The following is a 23,904-nucleotide window of genomic DNA, read 5'->3' on the forward strand; positions in this document are numbered from 1 at the left end:
ATTCGTCTTAAAACTGGCTGTTTCAGCATACAGTTTATCAAACAAGAGGAGGGTATCATAGAAGGTCACTTCTGGTCAGGTGAAAAACTATTTGTAAGCTTTGAAGTCTGGCATTTTGGTATCTACATATCAGCTAATTTTCTGCCAATAACGCAGCACTCGGTATTGGTTTTCTCTCAGCATATTTAACTTCCATGTAAATCTTTACAGCTTTTACTTGAACTCCAGAGAAAACTGTCTTGTCACACTACCATGCAAAGTAGGCATATGCCATAACTAAATACTGTGTTATATGCATTTATATTGAATTATTGTTACATATAAAAATAGATCAAGAATAGGAAGAAAACTCTGCACAATTTAGCAGTTTTGTTTGATGTGAAAATATTTAAGAATTGTTCATTCTGTTTAGTTTCATAATTTATAAGTGGATAATTGCAATTGATAATTATTAATAATTGCATAATTGGAAAAAAATCAAAGGTCATGGCTCGTAACTTAACGCTGAACTGAACCAAAAATAAGAAAATAACCCTCACCTTTACTTCTGCAGAGCCCCCTATTCTTTTAGTGCTGTCCTTGTTTGGTTCCCAGTACCATGGCAGGAGAGACTGAAGGGAAAGGGCTTAAAAAAAGGATTAAAAAAAAAAAACTTTATTTTACATAAAGGGGTTGTTTACACTTTTATGTAAAGTAAAAACTTTGATAATAGGTCCACTTTAGGCCACATTGGGTTTACTTTTTACCTTAAATCCTTTTTATTATTTAAGGGAAATGTATTGACTTGTTAGATGCACTTGTAAAACTGTGTATAGTTTGTAATTTTACATAGGGGCACCCATATTTTCTCATTATATACAGTATTTGAGCTCTGTTTCCTGCTTTGTATTACTACATTGTGGTAGTGTTTACACATGGGTGCTGACTGCTGACTTTAACTATGCGCTCATATGCAAGGAAATTAGATGTTTAGATTTTCTTGCATGTGAGTATTTTTTGCAATGTGGTTTTTGGTTCAATAGATTTTTATTGAGTTTTTTTCAGTTTTTCAAGACAATACATAATAAAAAGAACATAAAAAGAACACAAATAAACCAAACATAAAATGTAGTGCTCTCCCAAGGTAATAAACACATCCCCAAAACAAAAACGTATGTAATCATGTCAGCAACATTTATATAAACGTACAAAAACACTATCAGAAAAATAGTCAGGGGTAGAGAAAAATAGAATAAAGGTACCATAGTCTTTTAAAATCAGAATCAGAACTGCATTCAGGAAATCTACGTAACATAGATGTAACAACCTAAAATCAAGATCTGGTGTACTGTGACAATCCAGCCATGGGGTCCATACCTTAAAAAAATTTAGGAAGTCTCCAGCTATAGCTATCATCCTCTCCAAAATCATAATATCAATGACCCTGGACAGGACCGCCGCAAAACTTAGAGTGTCTCCTCCACGTCATAGCTATCACCTGCATACAGGAGTGGCACCAACCCTGTTGATTGTGGGATTCATAAGCAACAGGAATCAAAAGTAGTTAAACGGAGAGGACAATTCGTATTATCACCCAGTAATGACAGTAGATAATGTCTGATTTGCCAGTAATGAAAATATTCGCTGTTGGGGAGGGACCAGTGTTCTTGCAGATAAGCAAAGGTCTTCAATCTGTAAAGGTGAGGAGCTCATAGACACGAGGTATAGGTCTATTGGCCCACCAGCAGAGAGCATGAGGATTCTTTAGGGCTGACTTGAATAAGGGGCATTGTAGAACTATCAAAAGTGAATGCAGAGAAACCAAACCTGCAGGGGTCTTCACCCTTTCCCACAGGCCTAATGCATAGGATAAAATATAGTCTTCGATCAATGGTCTCGTTGAGGTCCAGAGCCATAAGCTTTTAATAAATATATGCTAAATAAACTATCCCTTCCAAGTGAATAATTGAATTTTTCTCTAAGCGAATGGCATATATACCTTTTGAATAATCAACTCCATTGTAAACAATATGTTAGTCATGTTATCACAGCAATTGTTTAGCAGTGAGTGATTGCAGTCATTTTTCCACCCTGCCCCTGTAGCTATTTGTCGAATCTTTACATGTATTGGAATAACTAAAATATTGAAAATCAAATATGTAACAAATCTAGATGTCAACTCACTAATCGTTTTAGGCTAAGTAGGTGAAAAGGAAATAAATGTATCACACAGGGGTGTAAGCATCTTGTAAATGACCCCTTTATATGTTACTGCCAAAGGGCTTGGTCTCATTGTAATAGCTGGCTCATAATGTTAAAGCTTGCTTTAACTTTAGTAGTTAAAGTAGCTATTTACATGGAGGGCAATGGATACCTGTACATTAGTCAGTGATCTTTTAAGCTTTAATTTAGCAAAACAGTTTTGGTATACCAAGAAAGCTTTATACCCTTAAAAATGACACTATCTTTTCATATTCAGAACAATAATATAATTGGTATGAACTTAAATGCCAACCTCTGTTATGAAAGGCATTTCTGGGCAAATTGATGGATCACCCAGCTTCACTGATAAAAGTGTATCCTCTCCAGCCTTGGGGAGCTTTAATAAATTAGACCCATTGTTGTAAACAAAATTAGGCTTATAATAAACTTTGGTTGGTCATTGTACTGAGTTATAAAATTCTTCCACCTGAATGTTAATGTCACTTTGTAAGTCTCTGCCCATTAAAGGCAGATTATGGTCTGTTTTTATTGATAATTGCTCTAGCTGAAATCACCACAATGCAAAAGAAAGAAAGTTAATTCCAATGAGGTTATAAAGAGGTTAATTCATGTTTACAGAACTGTTAACACCCCTCTTAACTTCCCTTGTCCTCCTTATTCCTAATGGACCATGTCTAAGGATAGCCAAATATGGCTAACAAAAAAACACGGAGGTTATTGCATGTTATGTGTGCATTTTGAAGTTTGGTGGTGCCCCTTTACCCTGCTCTCCCTCATCATTCTATAATGATGCTCACAGGCACTGACCCAGATGCACAATCATTATAAAATACATACATATTGGTAAACATAGAAATTACCTGCCAGGGGAAAAATTACCTGCTATGGGATTGGGTCAGTTGGGGAGTGTGGAAAAAAGTACATGCTCCTTTGGCTCTTCACAGTAAAATGAACCCCTTCCTTTATTATTGATGTAAAATTTCTATGGTTATGAAGTAGTATGTCATATCAGGCCTATAAAAGACAAAATGTATGTAACCTTAAGAAAGAATTTCAGTTTTTTGTTCTTTTGGTCTGTTTAATATACAATTACAATAATTTTGGTATATATGTTTTATAAGTGGAAAGAAATACACATTGATCTTGCAGTAAATCTAGTGATGTTCTCTAGTAACCTGTGAAGAAGTCTTTTCAAACCTAGTTAAATTTACAGAGGTGAAGTGAGGAAAAGATGTTCTATAGTCTTAACACCCCATGTCCTAGGGTAACAGTGCTGCTCTTCTATAGTACAGAGTACAGTAATTGTTTAGATGCTGGAATAGGGCATGTATTACTGGCAGGAAAAAATAAATTAGAAAACGCCTACAAAAAAACAAAACAGATAGCCAATACATCAAAAGACTGGAAAGCTGCAGTATATTATGTTTTTGTTCTTGGGATTTATATACTTAAATGTATATGCATGCATTTATTACAAGCTGAAGTTAGTACCATTGTCCTAATAAGACTGTAGGTCATGATAAGAGGTGCTTTATGTCTAGTCCTATGGTATATTTTGCTCAACCACAGTTGACCATATAATGCTGCACACAGGTTGGCACTCTATGTTGTATATCAACAGTAAGTAATCCATTAATGACAGCTGCTCTGCCCTGTCTCAATGTCATTAAATTTTAATCATATCATATTGCTGCTTATCTTTTATGCTTAAAAACAGTGTTTACTTTTCACATTCGTTTTACTGAAGACTTAACTACAGAACTTTAAACGACCCCAGGGGTTTCAAGGCTGAGGCTTACTAAAGTTTCAGAATACCAGATAATTAGGAATTTTGGATCATGTGTACTTTTGTGTTGAGTGAACTGCATATTTACTCATTTCTTATAATTATTTCAGGAAGCCTTCATAGTATTATTCATAATGAGCATATATCTACTGAGAGGTCATCTGGGAAGTGGCTACTTTTTCTCTGAAATAAAATCACTGGGTGTTAAAGGCAATAATGCAGCTGTTATGTAGCAGAGCTAGTTGCTTTAGGAAAATGGAAAACTTTGTGCAATTAACTGCCAAAAACCACAGGCTGGTGATCTAATACACATGATCTGTGTGTGTAAATATGCACATAACAATGTGTCAGCCTTTTCTTGTTTCATGGAGAATTAGTGAGCTAGTGCTGGAAAGGCACACTAATAATTACAAGAAAAAAACACTTTAAGCCGTAGAAGTTGTATTTACCATGACTCTAAACAGGGGTATTTATTCATAAACATAATACAATCCAAGAAACTCTGAACAATTCCTTTTTCATAAATGAAGCCCCCTTTTAAACCAAAAATTTAAAGTGGAACTAAACCTTAAAAAACAAAACTTGTGAGCAGGGCAGTATTTTTTATTGCAGAAGGGACAGGCTATATTTCTTTTGCAATAAAACAAACTTACCTGACTGTTTGCAATTTTTTAACTGTACAATGAGTTACACATGCACAGAAAATAAAATAGTACTGGTGAATAAACTGGCAGTCATGAAATTGCCATTCTCACCTGTTTTGTAAATGCGGCAAACATAGAAGAACTTTTATTTTTTTTTAAATATTGGCAATAAAATAAATTAAAAATAATCTATTCATAAATCACCTGACTATGGGCTCTATTTAAAAAACAGGGAATCTGATGGGAACGCTGTGTACTTGGAAATGAGTATATAAAACTATTTATTAATCTCCTGCTTTGTACATTATAAAAAGTAAAATAAAGTTTTTTTATGTAGCAGACACAATTTTATGTTTCGCTTAATATAAAAAAGTGAATTGTATACATAGTACCAGAAACGTTGTAAGCTGTTTTTGTTGAATTCATTGTAAGTATGAATTCCCTGGATATAAAACTGATCTTTTGGTTTCAGTGTTTTCATTCACACTTGAAACAAACAGTGTGACAAGTTGTGTGACAATTAGCTGAACACCAGATATGCATACTTATTCTGGGTCAGGGATTCAGAAATTAATAAACATAGAGGATTAGAACACCAACCAGACAAGCTGTATATTCTAAAACCAGGCCAGCTATAGTAATTTACAGGATCTGTCATTGAAAGGCCACATTTTTTGTTTTAAGTATCCTATTATTTTGTCTGGTGTTCAATGAATTCTCATCTAGAAACCTTGCGGACGCATCACAAATGTTGCGTCTCATGCATAATTGCAAGGCATAATTATTGTCTCATTTCTTTCGTTCAAATGCAAGTTTGTTGTGAAATTTATGCTATGACTGCATTGATTAGGGATGCGTTTTACACAATATGATCAGTACGTGAAATGTAATCCCAAAAATATGATGGAGCATGCATGTAAAAAGCTGCTGCAGAATATAACTCTTTCCTGTCAAGATGCTGGACACTTCACAGAACCCTTTTTGTTTTACTGGAAATCAGGAACACAAATAAGGGACATTGCATCATGTAGGACAACTAGTTCATGTAGTTCCACTAGGAAGAATAAAGCCTGGAGCCGAGGGGGAGGCCAGGTGGAGAGCTGGACATGAGGGGGGCCTCAGGGCCCATTTTGGGAAGGATTAATGGGTGATGATGTTAAGTTTAGTGAGGTCGGGGCAGGATTTTAAAAGAAAATAGGGGTGGGGGTCAGAAGATTATAAGAGAGGGACAGAGAGGTAGTGGGGTCAGTTAGAGAGAAAGCAGTGAGAGGAAAGTGACCCACTCACCCTCCCCTGGAGCTTGGTTGATTGGGGGGGTTGTGAGTTATAGGCTTGGGCGGTTGGCAGGTCCTCGAGGGTGGTATCCGAGTTTTGTTTGGGCGGTGGGGAACCACCTTAGGTGTGTTGTCTCCGGAAGGTGAAGTGGTTACAGAAAAGGTAACTACAGTATGGATGCTGGTGAAGAGGCTACTTTTTTATGCGTAACATCCCTGAGTTGGTGTGGTGCAGCTGGGGACATAAGAATTTGGGATTGGCAGACCCCATTTGGAGGTGGTAAAAGGATCCCCCCCCTGAGGACCTAGAGCCAAGTGTTAATATGGTTGAAGAATACTGGGGATTCGTTTGGGTACTTAAAGGGAGGTACTCGTATATTGGAAGCTTTGGGGATATGTAGGTAAAAATATGTATGTTACCTGAGAAGATGTTGTGGTTGTTGAGAGTTACGCATTTATATATTTATATTTTTTGATATATATATATATCTATATATATAGATATATATATATATATATTTACGTTTATTGTAAGTTATTAAAGCGGCTGTTTTCAGCCATTTAATCCAGCATTGGGTTTTGTGTCATTGTTAGGGGCTGATGGGAGGTTACATTGAGGGTGGTCAGAAGATGGCTGGGCAGCCAGAGAGGGAATTGGGCTCCCCTACTCATGCATTATACAACCTTTAAACATAACTGCAGCTTAGTGGAAGAACTACTAATAACAGTATAATAAATCAAATTGAATATTACCCCCCTTTCTGTAAAACAGCAGCAACAAGATTTCCGATAAGTGATTTTAGATCAGTGCAAGTCCAGTGATTGGCTGCTGTGTGTTTTTGCACATTGCCCACTATCCCTTGCCTTACTGAATAAGCTTACAACAGAATTCTATTTTACCTGCATTTGGTAAATCTAGATTCAGATTTTTTAATAATAATTATGTAACAGATTATTTAAGCTATTGTTTAAAGGAGGCTATAATGTGAGCCATTGTTATAATTTGAGCAATTGTTTGCATATACATGTACCATGTATTTAATGGAATAAATGTTATATGTTTGTAAAATTAACTTTTTTTTCACCTTTCACCTGTGAGAAAAGTATCTGGATTCAAACAAACCACTGGATTGCTTTAGGGCATTATTTTATCTATATCATCACTGTGTACATACAGAAGACATTTGTATGTTGTATATATTTTATTACTGTTCTTTTTTTATTTTAGTCCCTAGTGCCCCACGACATGTTACTTTTTTAAGCATTGACTCTACAAGCGTCACATTGCAGTGGAATAGACCAGAGCAGACAAATGGGTATTTAAAGAACTACAAAATCACAGTTCAGCTTCTTTCCTCTGAATGTTATGACTGGAACTTTGGGGAATGTGTTGAGACAAGCAAGGACTTCTACTCGTATGGAGATAATACTGTTGAGAAGACAATATATGGCTTAAAAATATACAGATGGTATAGATTTAAAGTTAGTGCTAGCACTAACGCTGGATATGGTACACCCTCTCTATGGATAAACGTACAAACATTATCCGGTCGTAAGTGAACAGTTTTCTTTTATAATTACTAACTAACTAACTAACTAACTAACCAACCAAACAACCATTTTAATATTATCTAAAAATATTTGAAAAGAAATGATCACTGGGGGAAGAAGAGTGATTACAGCTCCAACTTTGATGAACAGTGTAGAAATCTTAGAAAAAGTATAAATTTAATCAAATATAAAAAATGAGGAATTAGTGATTGGGCTATCAGGGCTTTTGTTTATAAAAGGGATTGTATTTGCAGTGTCAAAAGCTAACCTATCTTTACAGTGTACCATGCAGGCCTTAACTGGATGAATTATATGCTGACATTTTGCACTACCTTGCCTGAAAAATACTAGGATTTCACAGACCAGTTATTATTCTTTGATATGTAATTAGTGGTTTCAAATAAATCAAGCTAGTATTTTAGGAGGACCCTCATTACCTACAGAACCTACAAAAGCTATAGGCATATAGAGTGTAAACAGCATAGCTGGAAGCCCTTTTGCAGTTCATTTAAACCATTCTGATTAGTAATTAGTAGTTTCAAAGACCAAAACAGTGAGATGATAGCAACTTAGTTGCTCCCAAATTGATGTGGAAGATTAAGAGGAGAGGGGGTGGAAAGGTCGCTCTAGAATTTCCTCAATTCAAAAACTTGGGGCACTAAAGGTGTGTATGTATTTGGTGGCTGCTGTCATCAGGCTGGTACTTTATGGGTCGACCTGAATCATTTTCTAACACTTGTGGAGATACCAGACACCATGCCTGATCTGTTTGACTGCTATGGCAGGTTTGTATGTCTTCAATTGAGGAACTATGCCTCCATTCAGGAGTAGTTACAAAATTAAAAAAAAATTTTTTTTCCTTTTTTCTCATAAATAAGTATTACTTTATCACTCCTAAAAAAATAGTTAACTTTCATTTTAGGAGTGAGTATTTATTTAGTCTGTAACTTATGTTTAACGTCCTAGATTTTATGCTCTGATGTTTGTACCCTAAAAATGTCTATGAGTGTGGATAGTAGGCATGAACTTTGAAGTAATAATAGAAATGGATGAGGTGATGGACTACCTCCTATGAATTTATGCTTTCTGGGAGGCCAGGTGTGAATGAGGTTTTTACCGTAGTAAACTGAGGTAGAGCTAAAGCAGATCTTTTATTTTGTATGAATATGTGTTAGACATGTAAAAATATACAGCAGCATCATCAAATTTCAGAAATATGTTCCCTTTTATCATTAAAGTGCTATCCCTGAGCGGAATCAAGTGACTTTGCCAAGACTGAGATAATATCATTAGTTTGGTGCTGGTATGGGGTAGGGATGAGTGAGAATGCCTCTGGCTTTCTCGTGAAAATCCGAAGGGTCCGCAAATTTTCAGAAATCACTATAGGAGGATTATCGTGGCTGCATTCATAAATACATTGGGATTCCTCCTGTCAGTGGGAGATCCCCGGGTACTACAGGTCAGAATGAGAACAAGCCCTTATTCTGACCTGTAGTGGACCTCTCACTGAGAGGAGGATTCTCATGGCTCTTTTCATAAATGCAGCCGCCATACTCTTCCTCTCAGAGTGAGTCATGCGTCGTGCTTTTATGAATGAACGCGGCTGTTCCGCTGCATTCATTTATGAGCAGCCAGCCGTGAGACTCACACTGTGTTCTTGGACAGAGAAACTCTATCCAGGAACACATAGTACAGGGCTGCAACAGCAATCAGGGGAGTGGAGCTGCTCCGCTCACCTGATTGCTGTTGCCGCCCTGTAGTATGTGTTCCTGGATAGAGTTTCTCTATCCAGGAACAAAGGAATCCTGTGTTCTTAGATAGAGAAACTCTATCCAAGAACACATACTACTAGTAAAGGGCTGCAAGAGCAATCGAGAAGAATCAAAAGAGCTGTCAGCTCCGCTCCCCTGATTGGTCTTGCAGGTCTCAAAAATTCGGTCTCGCCGGACGAATTTACAAAGGCCGTTCTCACATACATGTTTGGTAAGCGAGAATGGCCCAATTCGCTGTAAGACCGAATTTAATAAATTAGCTCGCTCATTCCTAGTAGGGGGTAGCTTTTTCATGATCTCCTTTCTTCCAGTGATCAGACTACAACATGGCCACTCACTAGGTGAGAGGTTTACAGCAGGGGGCTAATCTGTGTTAGACATTTGTTAACACAGACATAAACTTCCTAGGCCCTAGGAACTTATGTTAGCTTAGAGCCAGCATCTCTTGTTGGATAGCTAGTGGATAGCCAGATGCCTGAATAAAGATGGCTCTGTCCTTCTAAACAAACAAGAAAATAAAGTCTTTGTCGAGGTAATACTGTGATCTCTAAAAGTTGTAACACTTGTTAGAATGTATGCACGTAAAGTTAAACCTGAAGTTTAAATCTGATTATATCTTGTGGTTCCTTGTTCATCTACCCCCTACCTTATCAATATACTAATAAAATTTTAGAAATTACTTTAGACCCAGTCACATAATAATTGTGCTTCTTATGCAATGCAGTCAGATCATAGAAGATAGGAGGGGAAATAGAACGATGTACGGAGGTTCTTAAAAACTGTCCTTTTTTCAAGAGATTTCATTAATCCTCCATGCATACAGTGGACTAGATTTTAGGGAAGTATAGTAGTCAGCAGTTTCAGTACAGGAGAGATACCTGGTCTTCAGACTTAATATATATATATATATATATATATATATATACACATAATATTGGATACACTGTACATACTATAGTAAATTTAAAAATATGAAATAATATATTAAACTGAGCTTTTTTTTAGTTAGAATCCAACTAGGATGCAAGTATTCAGGAGTAAAAGGCTAGAGGATAAATGCCAAAGATTAAAGAATAAAGACTTCTCACCAGATAAAGACTTAAATGACCCTTGGACATGGGTATTGCAAGTGACCAGTATATCTATTTTCTGTCTTTTTTTGTTGTTGTTACTTTTCTGTAGCCTCTATTAATTTTCCCAAGATCAGTTCATCTACCTTTTGCCCTTGAAGAAACAGATTAATACTCTCAGTGTTTAAATAAAAGTAAGGTTACAATAAACCATAAAGATCCATGCAATGTTTTTGAAGTCATCTTGGCTTAGCTGTGAAATAATGATATAACATCGCATTATGCAACGGTATTAAGAGCTGTACTTGGTCTGACTTCCTGCGTCCTATTCCAAGTTTAAAGCCCAAATGATTGGTTCTCCAGATCCTCTACACAGCGAGCACACTTTACAACTACTCTAGTATCAGGACACAGATGAATTGCAAGGATGACCCTGACCTCTATAAGACCTACATTCCTGTACAGAGATGGAAGCATGTTAATCAGGAAATGATGCTTGTTAGTTACAGTAAATGCATTATTGTGGTAACCAGGACTAAAGCTCTCATGAGCGGAAGTGATTGGATTATGATAGGAAAGATGTTTTATCCATAGTTAGTGAACTGCTATGATTTATATGAGTAATGCTAATGTCTAACAGTTCTAGCACAGGATAAAAAGACAATAAATCTAATTTTTAAAAAAAATTTTTTTAAAAAAAACATGCTTTGGTATTTCATAAGACAAAAGTATTGCCTGGGTCCGTAGCTCAAGACCTGTGTATAACCATGTATGAACAAAAAGTTTGTATCACTATCTGTAACTTCAGGTTCTATTTAATTATTCCATCTATTAATCTATTTATATTATTATGTAATAGCAATTCCAGACTTTACAAATGCTCACATCCGATTGCCATTTTTTAAAAACTATTTCTACTTCTAAGTTTATTATTCTTTCATGTGGTTTTTCCATATTGTACTGATTCTTAGTACTAAAATGGTAAACTAAAATATTATTCTTTGTAGCATGAAATCATCCCAGTCAACATTTATATCAAATTCTTAGTGTTTAGTACCAAATAACCCTGTTCTTGGTTTGTACACATATTCAGAAAAATATGTGTCTGTGCTGCACCGCTCTGCTATTGTTACTATCATGAATCTAGACAGGTTGACATTTACTCTGTTGCAATTACCTTTTAAGTCTAAAGAATATTAAAGATTATATTAAAGATATTGCAAACATAAACATCCTTATTTATTCAGGAATTAATTGATATCATTCTTCTGTTGTGAAGGGTACTTTTTACTTTCAAAACATAGAAAATAATATAAATGTATTTATAATTTCTGGATTACCATACTAATACTAACAAAGTTTGAATGCATTTAGTAACTGCAATCTAAATGTGATATTTGTAATTACGGTTGTGTTTAAGGTATACTTAAAATAAATATAATGACAAGCTAATTTATATCTTGTGTTGCAATTAATTTTATGTTTATGATGGTCAACAGATGCCAGGCAGCTGACATCTCCCAGGCAGGTACATAAGGCACAAAAGAAAACCCCTTTGGGCAAGCATGTCCAATAGTATCCTAAATTTGAAATACTAGCTGCACCTTTAGGCCTCCATCAGGCCCTTTAAACAAAGGGTTAGTTAGTTGGTTGTCCATTAGACTCTTCCGCGGCATGTTACCATAGTGCGGGACAGGCGAGTGTCAAATGAACCTTTTTTATGCAAACAAAAACTAATATTCTTCCCTTTACTATTTTCTATAGCTGCAGAAGGACCTCCACAAAACATCATTGTGGTTGCTACCTCCCCGCACAGTATTAATATCAGCTGGAGTGGACCATTAGTCATAACGGGACCAACATCATATCTAATCAACATCTCCTCGGTAAGGAAAGGATGAGTATTATTACTGATTATTTTGTATTATACTCATTTCTGGTATATCTTCAGGGTATAGCCGTTAGCCTGGTAGACCTGCTATTTTTTATTCATCTAGTGAATTATGCAGCCTGAATTGTGCTATAGGTAACTTAGTGTCCAAGGAACAGTCTCCTGGCTTTATGTATGTGCAGACCATGAAATCCCACATTTTTATTTTAAAGGAACAATAATGTCCTACCTGCATTTTCAACTGTGATCAGCAGGGTTAGAATGGCCAAAAATGAATGCTTTGTTATGTGCCAATGCCCTCACTATAAAAGTTTTGGGCAAGGAACTGCCATGTGTCAGTGTGTGTTGAAGTGTACAGAAGGAATAGCGAAAGCTGAGAAACTGCACAAAGAGAAATAATGTTTAGTTAGGAAATTTTGGGGTTCTTTCATTCAAGAAACGTTTTTGAGGTCAGGAGTCATTTTAGTAGCTGTTCCATCTGTAGCTCACTTTTTTGCTGCAAGGCTTTTACAGATTCTGCAGAATTACTGAAGGTTGTCAGGTTGTAAAGACTGACATAGATTTACATTGATAGATGGTGAATGATGTAGACTTTCTTCTATAAACATAAATCAGGTGTATATTTAAAAACCAATAAGTATGTTTTTTTTTTTTTTATATATGTAAATTAAAACCCTCCCACAGCATTTACATGTCTTTATTTAACAAATTTAAAAGCAACCCCCTAAATTCCTTTTAGGGGATCGGAGGTTTAGGCACTGTCCCTCAAGATCGGGACCTCTGCTGCCTCAGGTTTTATGCCTGGAAAAGGGTCTGGTTAAAATTTATATTAAACCCCATCTGCAATACAGCAGCCCTAACTGGTCTAGGGGTATAAGTAAAGAAGCAATCATTTTAAACAAATGGGTGGCAATAGCTAGAGCAGTGAATGGCAGTATGGGTAGAAAAGAAAGGATAGGAAGAAATGTTAGATATGATATAGGTAAACTATTGATTACCTAAGGAATTTATTATTGTGTGTGTGTGTGTGTATATATATATATATATATATATATATATATATATATATTGAAAAGACGTCATGGTAAAAGGTGCTTTAGAGTAAGAGAACAAGCTATTCATTTGCAGTCTACATTCACCACAACATTATGTGGTGTAGGGAGAGAGTGGTGGTTCTTTTGACAGACATTAGGTCTAGCACCCTACAAAGGTCATCATATTGCATCTTTGGCACTTGCCCGATAAGCTGTACAATTTTCCTGGGTAAATTGTCTAATAAAGAAAGTGTTGATTTAGTAGAAATCTCAGTTGCTTACGCAGTGTCTACTATTTCTTTTAATTGGTAACCATGTCATTAATATGACTACTAAAACATCCCTGACTGTCCAAGGGATAACATTCAACTTTTACGCTGATGAAGAGAGTCTTTAGATAAGAGCAGATTCTAATTAAATCTAAACAGTTGGAGATGAAGGAGATAAAGCAAGAGACACATGAAATCTGAGAGCTGGAACTACTAAAATAAAATCACAACTTCATCAAATGTGTATAGAGTGATTAGTTACAAAAGATATTTAAATAATGTGAACAAATAAGTTTTAAAGTATAATAAATTACAAAAGTGTTTGTTTTAAAACTCTGGTTTGACTGTACAACTATTTGAGAATATACTAAGTTAAAAGGTCAACAAAATATTACTTTTACCACTGAGACTATTAGTTATATCATTTTAATCAAAGGGTAAAATAAGTAAAAGTAACATGTAATAAAAAAACAACAATAAATAAAATAAAGGCATACATGCAGCAGACTATGAATGAATTGCTTATCACATACAAAGTGTGGAAAAACCTTTACAAGTTCTCTAATATGCTAAATCACTGCACTGTAAAAGGAAATATAAATGGTTTGATGCTGAGACTAAAGCTCATACAAACGTCAGATAGCTGCAAATGATCTTTTGTGATTGCATCCAGTGACAGAAGAATGAATGTGCGAATGGGACAAATGAGCAGCACCCCACTGTGTTCCTCTCAATAGCAAAGTACAGTGGTCCTCTGTGCTCTGTCATTTATCAATCCACGAGGGCTGATTGATGAATGATGTTGGGGAATCATGGTACACATGCTATATTTTTGTCCAAGACTAGTATGACCATTTGTCCCAGGCAACAATCATCTAGCATGTCTACATGGCTAAAAGACATTCATATACAAAAAATGTTTAAAAAAACCTACAACAAATGAACTATGGGAAAGCTAATTCTAATATTAAAACAAATGTGCTTTCCATTGGGTAAAAAAGAAAAAGACTTTTACATTTCCAACATGAAACCCGAGATTCCTTTTACTTTTTTTTAAAACCAATGAATGGGTAAATATAGTAATCAAATGTCCATTTCCTGAGCTATAGGTAAAATGAAGAGCACAGAAAAGCACTTTTACGGTATTATGAGGGACAGATGTTGAACAAATTCTGGAGTATGAAATTGTGACTTGGGCAAATCTAGAGTTTCTTTGAAAAAGCCTACCTATTGAACTGTCATACCTAGTTAGGGACTAGAGGGGAAGGGAGTGGGGTTAAGGTTAGGCAACATTAAGATTGGCACCATGAAGGAGGATTAGAAGGCTAGATATGAAGAAGACGACATGAAAAAGTTAAGGTCTAGCAGGAGGATAGGATTAGCACTGGAAGGAGGACATCTTGAAGGGGTTGGTTGTTTTGTCAGAACACCAGGTAAATCTTTTTGAGTCTTTTTCTCACGCCAACTCTGCTTGAAAATGGGTGAAAATTATTTTTTAAACCAGGAGGATATCTAAAAGGACTGTCTGCCAAAAATATGGTTGAATGTCTGCCAAATATACCCCTAAGATCATTCATGATTACTTACTAATTGTTTTTATTCATTCATAGTGGATGGATCTTGATTTGCAGTTCTAGATGTTTAGAATTATATTTCATCAGTAGCCAATGTTTTAAATGTGTATATATAAGAGTGTTTGATATCCACTGACCTTTTAAGGTATGCTAAGACTGGTTAATTGGACATGTTTTACATTTCGTCTCTAATAGGCACCTACTTATACATTTGTTATGATGCATATTTGATAAGTGCACATGAGTGTGGGTACTTACACGTAAACCTATTTTAGCTACAGGCTAACGTACTGGCAATGCATATACTTAGAAAAAGAGATTTATACAAATTCATGAGGCTATGTATTGACTTGTGCTACTCTATATTTATGTGAAAGGGGGCTTTAAAGTCAATAAGGTCCACCTATTCTTTATCTCTAGGTCAATTTGTATAACAAAAGGTTGCAAATTACAGTTGTTTTAATGGCATTTGTGTTGAGGGTCCCAAACTTTTTTTTACAATAAACTTGTTAATTTTATAAAATGGTATTGCTGCCTGCCTAAATCACTGTGTATCCAAAATTTTTGAACCCCTTCTACATTTAGGCTTCAAGGTGGACCCATGGCCTGTTATTGCTTTATTTATGCCCTTGATGGTGCTTCAATGTTATCCTGTATGGTAGGAATTACTAATAACACTGCTTGCAGATTGCAGAATTTTAATACTATTGAAGAATTATCTTTTAAATGTTATGTGTGTACCAAGCAATCGGAATAAAGTTGATGAAAATCCTGTTTACATTCTCTGATATTTTTGACAAATCATGTAAGCAGCACTAAAAATACAATGTCACACTAAATATTTACAAAAAGGCAGAGATGGACTACTTTACTGTTATGTTTATGTTTCCTATAAGAATGGTCACATAGAACAACATATATAACGTCTCTGCCTTTGTAAACACAACAAAGCTGATTTATGAAAGAATTTAAGAATATGAGAATGAGAATTTAGGAATGTGAATAACCACTTTAATTATCCAATCAAATGCTGAAAAAAGTCATTATGTATCTCGATCTGACATGATTGGATAAATGAAGTGAACCTTAGCACTTTTTATTACATGAACATTCTCAAATCCTCTTTTAAATCAGCCTCAATAATGTAGAACATGATAGTCACAGTGTATGTGGTTGTACCGAAGAAGCAGAATGTCTCCAGAGGTACCCTGGGGAGCAATGCACCTTTTAGGATCCCAGATTCCATACTCATCCTGCACAGTACACCATTACATACTTATTAGCACCTACATTCTCAGGTCAGCAGCTTTAGGGATTTGTTTAGTATTTTACAGGAAACCATAAATCAGGATTAGAGCTTGAATTTAAGACAAACTGTTTTTCATTTAATAAAAAGTCCTCAGGCAGTTGCTGTTTTCTATGATAGAGGAGAATAATTTAAGATTGATCTTGACTGTGAATAATACAAACATAACATTTTGGAAGTAATTATAATAAGAAGGTTGACACTACAAGACATCAGATTAAAGTCAACGTCTGTTTAGTACATCAAAAAGCACAGAAAAGACTGAATGGGACTGGGGATAACACAGCACATCTGTCAAGGAAGAACAAACTTAATACCTTAGCAGCTGCACTTAATACACACTTTCCCCCCAGAGGAAAACTACTGTACAACCACCTAATCTACTTATAAAAATACACATTGAAACAATATTGTAAAAGCAGTCCTACGGGGGAATATGGGATCTGTTCACAAGCAGTTAGAGTGATTTCTATTTTACTATTCTGACATACCTCCCACTAACATATATGCAATACAGCCCTGACCGTGGTAACCTGTTTGGGTGGTATAGCCATTCCTAATGCAGTACAGTGTATAACCATATATACTGGTATCTTTAAAGTAAAGTGAGTTACTTTTTAAACATCATCTAAAACACCAGTAAATGATCATTGTGCACTTGTTGTGTTTATGTAGCTCAATGTTAAAAATATGAATGCATATGAATTTTTATTTGATGGAACCATTGTGGACAAGCCACAATTGAAGGGTGTCACATGCAGTCATTTAATTTTTTTAAGCATACCCATAAAATATATCTACTTAGGAGTCTATTTATAAAGCAGAGAATCTGACATTCACTAAAACATTCTCTGGTGGAGAATCAATTACTGCCATTGAAACACATGGATCTGGAAGATTCTGCACTAGGGGATGTTTCAGTGAATGTCAGATTTAAAACTTTCTAAATGGACCGCTTAATTTTAACAATATTAGTGATATGTGTTCATGTACTGTTTTAGTAGATACATTTTCCATTGCATACTTTGCTTCTGGCTTGATACTGCTTCATAACATTGTGCTTTGCTTATCGACTTCTCCCAGACAGGTCTGTGTGACTATGTAAATACCCACAATCCTTACATGTACTGGCATCTACCTAACTAGTTCAATACCTGCTGTACCAAAAACATTATGCCTAAATTTAAAACCTGAAGCTGGTAAATAAACTAGGATCTCTAGATGAGCATATAATCCTTTGATTTCCAGTTAGACGAAAACAGTATATCTCAATCATTTGAACTGTATGAAAGCTCCTATTTTCCCCAGTCCCCCTCACCCCTTCCTAAAATTGACCTCTCTCTAAGGAATAAAGGCTTATAGATTTTATTTATTTCTTAAATAATCTGTGATAAAGTGATAAATGAAGGCTCTGGTAAATTAAACACCTGCCCCTTTAAATCCCTGCAGGATAGTTTGTTGTGTCTGGGCAATAGGATTTTGTTGCAATCAAATTTTCTTGTAACACTGGCTTAGTTCTAATGTTTATGTGACCTGATTCACATAGTAGGGAACCTGCACGTTTTTGTTGCTAGACTACAGATGATTTGGTTACTTTTGCAGTGCAAACAGCAATGAATATGTGCAAATTAGAATAACCTATAGTTTCTCATTACAAATGCAGACTTCTGAATTTGTTGCTCTAATTACATGTGTTGTACTGTACACCAAGTAACAAAATTTTATCTGCTTACAGGTTAATGGTGCAGACTACAAGAATGAGTTTGTACGATGGAGTAATGAAAGTAAAAGTATGGAGGTGACAGGCCTGAAGCCATTTACAAGCTACTCTGTAATAGTTACAGCCTTTACTGGAGACCTAGAATCCGTTTTTACGGAAGGAAAATCCAGTGATGTCGTGATTGCCACCACTCTTGAGGCAGGTATGTCTTTTTTTTTCCCATAACAATGATAGCTTGCACAGCAGCTTTGACAAAACATATAAAGTACGTTTTGTATATTATTACACAGAACTAGAATTTAAGTGGATACTAATATTTGTTTGATAGCTGTAGGCCACAATGAAGATTAGTTGTTTTGACCAACTGATTTTTAAATGACAATCACAGCCAAACTGTAGTGATCAGTTACTTCTTTCAAGTGAATAAAGTTTCTGCTTGCTATCACTTTACTGTTAAATATGGTTATACAATCAAAGCACTGCCCTAATCTCCCTAAATGGAGAAAAAGAAGTAGTGATCAGGTCACTACTTCTCCAGAATTCCCCTTCCTCCACCCATATATTCTTTCTAATACAAAAACAGAGAGTGGAACTCTCTCATTGGGCCAGATTTATTAAAGCTCTCCAAGGCTGGAGAAGATACACTTTCATCTGTGAACCTGGGTGTTCCAGAAAACTTGGGATGTATTTCTTAAAAGTAATTTGCTATTTGTTAGCAAATGTTTAAAATTCTTGACCAAATCCATTCCAGGTTTGCTGGATCACGCAGGTTCACTGATGAAAGTGTATCTTCTCCAGCCTTCAAGAGCTTTATTAAACCAGGCCATTATGTCTATAATAGATGTTCATGGGAGCCTAAGCACAACATTATTACATGCAATGTAATATGAGAAATGTATGCAATGCAATGAGAAATGTATGAGAGTGTACTTTTTTATAACAAGCCGCCCACCACCACTACTACCACCAGCACTGACCTCCCTCCCTCTACATAGTTGCGTATATACTGAGATTCAAAGGACTACGTTCCCACATTTGTTTTTATTCCTACACTTTTAGAATTTTTTCCTGTCGGCACTTGCATGGTATACTTCTATGACTTCTTTGAGCTATTTCCTGAACAGGTAGACAGGCCCCATGGTCCCCTGTGATGTTGGTTACTAGGCAATTGTGGAAGTTGAGGAGGTTGTGTTGGGTTAGGCCAATGTAAAGAAGGTGGGATAAGTACATGTTGTATAAACGGTGAATTTATCACATTTCTGATGTCTGAAAAAAAAAAAAAAAAAAAAAAAAAAATATATATATATATATATATATATATATATAAATGTTAGACCACATTTTGATGTATATTTAAGCTAAAACTTTTAAAATAGAGTGGGGGATTGCTGCATCACATGTCCAGTATTTTTTGTTGTTGTTTGTTTGTTTTTCCTTCACTTTGTGTCCTATTGACACAACCATAAGAGGATGCCTCCATACTGAGAGGCAGTCCCCATCTCTGACATGTCCTCTCCTCCTCCAGTGTCACTGTCTGTGTCTGTCTATCATTTGCAACCCCTTGTTTTTGTACAGCGCTGCATAATATATTAGTGCTATATAAATTTTGTTTCTACCCTTTTATTTCTCTCCTCCATAGACAGCTAGGTATATAATACACTGATAATGTTTTCCCCATTCTGTTTTAGTGCCAAACGATCCTCCTAAAAACATAACTATTGAGAAGATACCAAATGAGGTAACTAAAGTTCAGATGACCTTCGTTCCACCCGCGGAACCCAATGGAAATATTCAAATGTTCCAGGCACTTGTATACAAAGAAGGTGATCCCTCAAAGAGCCAAATCCGCAATCTAAGCATCATTAGACGAGATGAAGAATCAGTAACTGCTATTATCGAAGGACTTAAAGGCGGCTATACATATAACATAAGTGTAAGAACTTACTGATTAATGCCAAGTTTAATAAGAAACATAGTACTCAATAATGGGAACCTGTCAAGAAAATTCCTTTTCCGACCTTTCTTTCTAAAAATACTGGTTTTCTGTCTTTTGTACAGACTCTTTTACCTAATTAATTAATAACCCAGAACACCTATGCAGATGAGAATTTTTGACTTTCCAGATCTGCATACTCCTCTCTGAATAGTATCTTAGAAAGAATCGATATATGCTTGTAAAGTATAGATAAAATTTATTAAGTGAATGGAACATTCACCAGCCATTCACAATTGATTGTTTTTCCCTGTTATTTAAAATGCATGCAACGGGAACATTCAAATTGCAGTGAATATTTATTACATGTCACATGCTGCTTGATATGCATCTACAGATCATTCTACATAAATGTACACCTCTTCTTGACACCTCTCCTAATGCATACTTTTAACAGGCATGTGAAAGTCATGCGAGTAAAGTGCTTTTTGAGTATATGGTTACATGTTATCAGTGAAATAAATAAAAATATGGTTACATTGTAGATATATGCTGTCAATGGTGCTGGAGCAGGACCAAAAATCCAAATGAGAGTTACCACGGACGTAAAAGGTACTATTAATTGTTTTACACATTAGTGAAGGGAAATACACAAACCTATGGAAGCATAAGTATATTTTTTATATCATTCCCAAAAATGTATTTGTGTCACATTATTTTTTGAAACAAAACATTTTTAGGCAAAAGATGCATGTATGTTTTCTGATTATTATATTTATTATAGATTTTACAATTATAGACATTTTTTTTCCAGTCAGCACCAGTTTAGGTTTAATGCCTAATTGTCATGGCTCACAAATAATGGATGCTTTATCACTTTATAAAATAGTTGCAGGGGATTAACGTGGAATGGGTGAGTTTTAAAACTAGCAGAGTAGGGATTTGAGTGCAGTTACAAAGCATGTAAACGTGCTACAAATTGACAGTTGATACGTTCTTATTTTGAGTCGGTCACTCAGCAGATGCATCATTTTTGGAAAAACACAATTTTCTCAGTCAGACAGACTGTTTCTACTGACATGTCAGTAATACCTACAATCTGGAGGTACCTGACACCACACCTTGTAAGATTGGGTCAGGTAAATAAAAAAAATGACATGTTTACCACTGAGTGTTTTATTAGCTAGCATACACACACACAATTTGTGTCGCTGGAAACTATTTTTTGTAATCGTTTCTGTGACAAAATGTGACACAGGAATGAACAAGTGCTGTTCTATGGTGAGGGAAGCGCGAGGAATCAGCAAGGAGCACTCCACTGCGCTGTCCTCCTTTAAGATGCCTAGTGGACATTCCCCATGAGTCGTCCATGGATCCGTCCTGATAGATCCATGATGTTGGCTGATTGCTGTACAGATGTCAGATTCTTGCCTTAGACAAGCACTACTGTTCATATTCGGGCAAGATTTCTCTGACATGTGTACATACCTGAGACACAGTCAAATTTTTTTTTATCAACATGTGCATGATAAATATTTAGAATCGAGCATATATTTCAAAATTTGGATGTTTTTCCAAAGCAGTTAAAATTAGATTGGCTACTGAGTGGTAGTAAAGAATTCTTGCCAGTCCAAATGCTGCTCCTCCATTCATACAATACATTAATTAGTGTTGTCAGCCTAGGACGGGAGGTGTTACTAGCAGGTTCACCAGATGAAATAAAAGGATGAACAGCCTGGAAAAACAAGAATATGCTAATGCTAAATAAAATGTGGTAAGCTGCAATATACTTTGTTCCATTTTTGTTTTGGGGTTTGGATACCTTTTAACATTATTATCAGTCAATTTTATAAAGTTAGCTGTGTGTTCCTACCAAGCAAAAATAATATACCACACAATGTTAAAGTATTCCATATTTGAAAGTAGATCATTGTTTGTTGCCAACAGAACCACCTCATCCCATAATGAAACCTGTGCCCATTTATGACTCAAGTGGGAGTGTTGTGGCTACATCAACTACCATTAGTGTTAAAATGCCAATATGCTACTTCAGTGATGTCAATGGACCAATTAAAAAAATTCAGATTCTTGTTTCAGAAAATGGAGGTAAGAGAAAATACAATAAAAAATCTAACCTAAATGCTTGCTTGTAATATCCTATTCTGCCTTGTGGTTGAGGTTTTCAAGGTCTTGTAATTATAGTTTTTGAAACTTTGGCAGATGACTGATATTTGGAACTCACAAGCTCCAGATGTGTCCAGCTGCTAGCTAACAGTGCTTCATGGAAATAGGTTAAAAAGGAAGGAGTGTATAGAGGCATGAAGTGTCTCAAAAATCAAACCTTTTACTAAAATACAAAGTTGGTGGAAACCATACACTTCAGAATATAAAAGAAAGGCTAAATATATATGTATGATTATAGTCACATTGATGTATGCTATAATGTCATTGGAAAGCTTCCAAGATATGATCAGAGAAAATGTGGAAAAAACTGTTGCTTCATATTGAAAAAGTAAAGTAATTCAAACTACAAGTTTGCTGGTTTGATGATTTTCTCATTTGTATTATGGCTCATGTAAGAAGTCATATCTATATTTGTGCAAAACATTTTTACTAAAAAACATCTAGACTAATATTAAAAGCAAAGGAAAGGCTTATAAACTGCGTAATGATTAAAATTAGACTGCTTTTATGATTCAAATCTGTAGTAACTCCTAATTCTCAAGTCATTAAATTTTTGTTGTAGCTGCCAGCCCCTTGGTTAAAATACGTGTAGAAAAAAAAGAAATAGAGAGGGTTTTTTTTTTTGTTTTATCTTGTAAATAGGAAATAAACAGCTTATTCTTTGTAGTGATTGCAGCCGTACAGATAACAAAGACAGTTTGTGGGGTGTTTTGTCACTAATTGCTAGACAATTCTCTCTAGATTTTAATCAAAATCCAAAGGACCCATTAAAAAGTTTAAGTATATAGAACGCTTGTAGAAAAATATTCATCCCGAATCCCGACACGTTTCTCCTGATTAGGCTTCCTCGGGGGAACATGAGACAATCATAACTGAATTATGAATAATCATGAACTGTTATGGAAGAACATTTAGGAAAACACAATCAGAACTGTGTAGTGGTTGTTACTGAGACAATTTAAATGTCAGATATAGTCTGGACTTGGCCCTGGGTTGGTTAGCAGTTTCTTTCTTCCCGTCGCACATTTTTTTTCTAATCCAAGTTTTTTGTGACAACAATTTACCATACCTGGGTAATGTGTGTTAAACCAGCCACTTGTTTACCCCACTGGAAGCTTGTGTGTAAAAGATAGCAACTCAACTCTACTGATTTCCAGCCAAATGATCATGTATTTAGGAAATTTGCAGGGCTGTTACAATGCAAGAGCCAATTTGGAGACAAAAAAGACAACCAATAACAGGAGTTGCATGAGCAAGAAACATTATTGCTCGATCACCAGGTGTTTTTCCAAGCAAAGCTGTGGATTTAAAAATATTGATAATTACTTTTGAAATTGCATGAACATGGTAGAGATTATATTGGACTTTTGTGTTTGAGTTTACATATACTTTAAGCCTCCAGCCCTGTATATGTGCGTAAAAGAAAATCCATCTTTAATTGTAAAGTGATTTAGTGTTCTCTGGGATACATCCCAGCCTTGACTTTGGGTTTGTATTAGGTTTCTGTCCAGTTTCTTTTAATTTGTAATTGAAGGGATCTATCTGTTTCCAGAGTCTCATGACCTTGCTTTAGCTGACACCCAGCTATATTGCCCTGGTACTAAAATAATATTGAGATAGTGACCTAGAAGGTGAAAAAGTGAAGGAAAATAAATATGATGCCTTTGGGTCAGTAAATTCTCTAGCTTTAATGT

General features: G+C 35.5%; 1 protein-coding gene across 1 annotated transcript in view; it reads left to right on the top strand.

Moving 5' to 3' along the window:
* The window catches only part of PTPRQ (protein tyrosine phosphatase receptor type Q), a gene marked incomplete at its 3' end in the record, with an annotated part of 149,680 nt that overhangs the window by 93,112 nt on the left and 32,664 nt on the right, over positions 1 to 23,904 (top strand). Inside the window, 6 exon segments of the mRNA XM_072401206.1 lie at positions 7,135 to 7,458; positions 12,064 to 12,185; positions 18,109 to 18,295; positions 19,782 to 20,026; positions 20,572 to 20,638; positions 21,974 to 22,132. Coding sequence (XP_072257307.1) covers positions 7,135 to 7,458; positions 12,064 to 12,185; positions 18,109 to 18,295; positions 19,782 to 20,026; positions 20,572 to 20,638; positions 21,974 to 22,132 — 1,104 coding nt within the window.

The sequence above is a fragment of the Pyxicephalus adspersus genome, chromosome 2 (genome assembly GCF_032062135.1).
Source record: "Pyxicephalus adspersus chromosome 2, UCB_Pads_2.0, whole genome shotgun sequence".
Classification (NCBI taxonomy): domain Eukaryota; kingdom Metazoa; phylum Chordata; class Amphibia; order Anura; family Pyxicephalidae; genus Pyxicephalus; species Pyxicephalus adspersus.